Source organism: Harmonia axyridis, chromosome 5 (genome assembly GCF_914767665.1).
Source record: "Harmonia axyridis chromosome 5, icHarAxyr1.1, whole genome shotgun sequence".
Lineage (NCBI taxonomy): Eukaryota > Metazoa > Arthropoda > Insecta > Coleoptera > Coccinellidae > Harmonia > Harmonia axyridis.
The window spans coordinates 32,003,961-32,007,713 of NC_059505.1; the positions used below are offsets into that span (position 1 = coordinate 32,003,961).

The 3,753-nt window shown below is 37.4% G+C and overlaps 1 protein-coding gene across 1 annotated transcript; it reads left to right on the forward strand.

The window, feature by feature from the left end:
• Positions 1-267: 267 nt before the first annotated feature.
• On the forward strand, positions 268-1,577 carry LOC123679862 (glutathione S-transferase 1-like). The gene has a single exon (XM_045617396.1). The coding sequence runs from the start codon at positions 358-360 to the stop codon at positions 1,036-1,038; it is 681 nt and encodes a 226-aa protein (XP_045473352.1). The 5' UTR covers positions 268-357; the 3' UTR covers positions 1,039-1,577.
• Positions 1,578-3,753: the final 2,176 nt, after the last annotated feature.

The window sequence follows — 3,753 nt, forward strand, 5'->3', positions numbered from 1 at the left end:
TTTAGATATTCTGCTTGAATTTGCTATGGTTGTCTGATGAAACGATCAACACAAGGCTTGAAATTGTTATTTTATATCAAATTTAACCGAAAAATCTTAATACCATTCTGTGAGTCAAACATAATAATTGGAGACCAGACTGGACTCAAAATTCAAAAAAGTATAGGAGTCGTGACGAAATGATTTAGGTAAAATCTCTATGGATGACATTTTCAGTTCATGAAGAAGCCAAATTTTCAATATTCATAGAAGTTCAACTGCATTTTGACAACCATTATAGAAACTAAATGTCTGTGGAATGTCATAAATTCCGTTTGGTAATCCTGTTGCCCCAAAAACAAATTCATGTGAAATGCAATGACCATAACCCTATTTTATTCACCTTTTTGTCCACCAGCTAGAACTGTGTTACTTGTAGCCAAAGCACTGAAGCTTCCAGTTAAAATTGAACAAGTTGACCTACTGTCTACCAGGTACAAACAATGTTCCTTTAAGAAGCAGCATCCAGAAAAAACGATACCTTGCTTGAAGGAAGAGAATCACTTTATCTGGGACAGTCATGCTATCTCAGATTATCTTCTGAATAAGTATGGACAGCGAAGTAAACTCAGACCTAAGAATTTTATCCAAAAAGCTCACGTCCAACGCTTGATCCACTTTGAAAGTGAAAAACTATTACCCTTAACATTCAATGCAATCACTCCTATAGTTTTTCGGGGAAAAAGTGTCATTTCGAATACACTCGTTAAATCTATTAATAAGACTTATTCAATGTTGGACAGAGAATTGCTGAATTACGATTGGTTGACAGGAAACAGTCCCAGCATTGCTGATTTATGTTGCATCTCATCTTTAAGTACTCTAGACCTCATAGTGCCAGTTGAAGAAAACTCAAATTTGTTCTTCTATATGCAGCAGTTCAAGGAACTGCCATATTACCAAGAAGGTAACCAAGATGGATTGAATATAGTTGCTGGGGTTTTATTGGACAAGATTGTTAAGTCTAGGTTCGGAACTAAGGTCTGTAAGAATTTATAAAGATTAAATATTTCAACTTTGATCAAATGGCCATATAATTATTTATATTGGAACGAGGTAACCAAGATAGATTGAGTATAGTTGCTGAGGTTCTATTGGAGAAGGTTGTAAAGGCCAGGTGTAGACCTAGGCTGTGAGAATCTGAAATTATCAAATAATTCAACTGATAATTTGGCCAGATAATAATTTATATTGAACGTAAAATATTTTTCGGCTTAAAGAGGAAGAAAATATTCTGGACTCATCTAAATGAACTGAAGACTTGACAATCCAGACAAGGATCCTTGACAAGGAGCATATATCATCAAAAATGGATTTCATCAATGATAATTCTAAGAAAATTATGGCACTGGGTTGAGTTATCATAGATTTTTCATCAAATGAGGATTATCTATAATGATATACTGTATTTTACTGTGAACTCAATAATCAATTTCATTGTCAATTTATGTCTGAAGGTATTTTGAAAGCTTCACAAATGTCGGTCTTTGATTATTTTTTGAATTGAAGTTATCGAAAAATATAAACATATAAAATTTTGTGAGTTCATCATTACGCAAAATAGCATGATGAACTGAGATTGAGATATATTAAGTGAATTATCATATGATCAAGCCGAAAGCTTATTCATACCCTGGCAATACCAAGAAGGCAATTTTCAGATGTGTGTACCTATACGTAATTACCGAATTTATTTTTCATGAAACATCCATCAATAGTACAAAGATTGCTGCTGAATACCAGTGTGAGTCTTTATTGAATATTTATGTACCGCTGTTTTTTTCCGAAATTCGAGGATTGACACGAGTCTCAATCAAGTTATGTCTCCAATTCTGTATCTTCAAAAACCTTCTCTCTTCCATCGCCAAGCTGGTCTTCGACGTCAAAATCCCCGTTCATGAAGCGTTGAAACCACTCGCGACAAGTTCTTTTACTAATAGCGGCCTCATCATATGTACTTGAGAGCATTCGTTGAACCTCATCCGCAGATTTCTTTATATTGAAGCAGAAAATCAAAACCTCCCGCAAATGACGAGAGTTTGGCTCGTAAACTGACATGTTTAATCGAGAATAACTTTATGATGCAGACACAAATCGACTAATATTTCTATGGCGATACTTAATCTTATTGTACGACATCTAAGATCTATTTATTTCGACTACCACTTACCACTACTATTGCAAAACGGCGGAAGCAAAGTTGTACAACTAATAATAAAAGACGGATCTCGAATTTTCCTTATGAATATAACCCATTATAGATTTAGCACTTTCACTGCCCCAATTTCGAACACCCACCACATTCATTCACTAAGCGTATTCGTTTGATCCTCTTATAATCAGTTTAAATCACTCCTTGAAACTCCAAACACTCTATGCGGTTCTCATGCGCTTACTTATGGTGTATTTCCACCTACCCAAGACCGTGTAGTGTGGAAATACCCCGCAGAGAATGGAAAGCCAAATTGAAATTCATCATAGGCATTCTCCGTTCCTCAATTTTCCCTCGCTGAACGCATTTTGATAGTAATTTTCCAACTCTCTCTCTCGAGGCCATAAATCCCACAGGGATCATAGGAATTATTGCCTTATCAGCCGAAAACACCACCAGCCTCCCATGTTCTACACCCCTCGTCTGATCATATCCTCCAAGAGGTATACTAAATGACAAAGAAAATGCAACACCCAAAAGGAGCTGTTCAAATTAATTTTTTTTTTTTGGTAAAACATATACAATATAGCATGGAGTAAATGATTGAAATTTGGAGAAAAAACGAAGGGTTTACAATTTTTTTAATAAAATTGTTAACAATGCGTTCATCTACCGCGATTATCTATGCACTCTCCAACACGTCTCGGCATCGATGCAATAAGATGGTCCATTTCTTCTTGGGGAATACTATCCTGTACTTCATGTCTCAGATTCGCCAAAGTCCGTAGAGGCTGGGGTAAATTTCCAAGCCTTCTACCAATGATGTCCAAAACATGCTCTATGGGCGAAAAATCGGGGGATCTGGGCGGCCATGGCAAAATATTCACATGGGTCGCTTCGAAAAAGTTTAAACTAATACTGGCAACATGAGGTCTGGCATTATCTGGCTGAAATATTGGATTCTCGAGCCGGTTAAGGTAAGGGAGAACATATGACTTTACTATTTCTTCACGGTAATGCAGCGCTGTCATGTTACCTCGAATGAAGACTTAAGATGACCTAATTGCATGTGCAATAGCACCCCATACCATAAAGCCTACTGTCCGGTGTACATGACGCTCAACATCAAACTGAGGTTCACGTCTTTCTTCCTGATGTCGCCTAACCCTTCTTCGGCCATCATGTGCACCTAAGGAGAATCGAGATTCATAAAAAAAAAAGTCCTGATGCCATTCCATATTCCAATGTTGACGTTCTCTGCATCTCCTTAATCGTTGCCGGCGATGCTCAACCGTCAGAGGTAACACAAGATGAGGTCGATAATGCTACAGCCTAAAACACCTCACAGTTACAGGATGGCCTTGTTCTCCTAACCATTCATCAGCCAAAGATCGAGTTGTCGCAAATCGGTCTTTAATGGCCATAAGTCTTAGTCGTCAATCTTAACTTCATTTGTGCCACTTCGACGCCCGGTGCCTACTCTCCTTCGATTTTGGGCATTATCAAACCATGCTTAACAACATTTCATAACAGAAGTTGGATTTCTGTTCGTACAGTTAGCG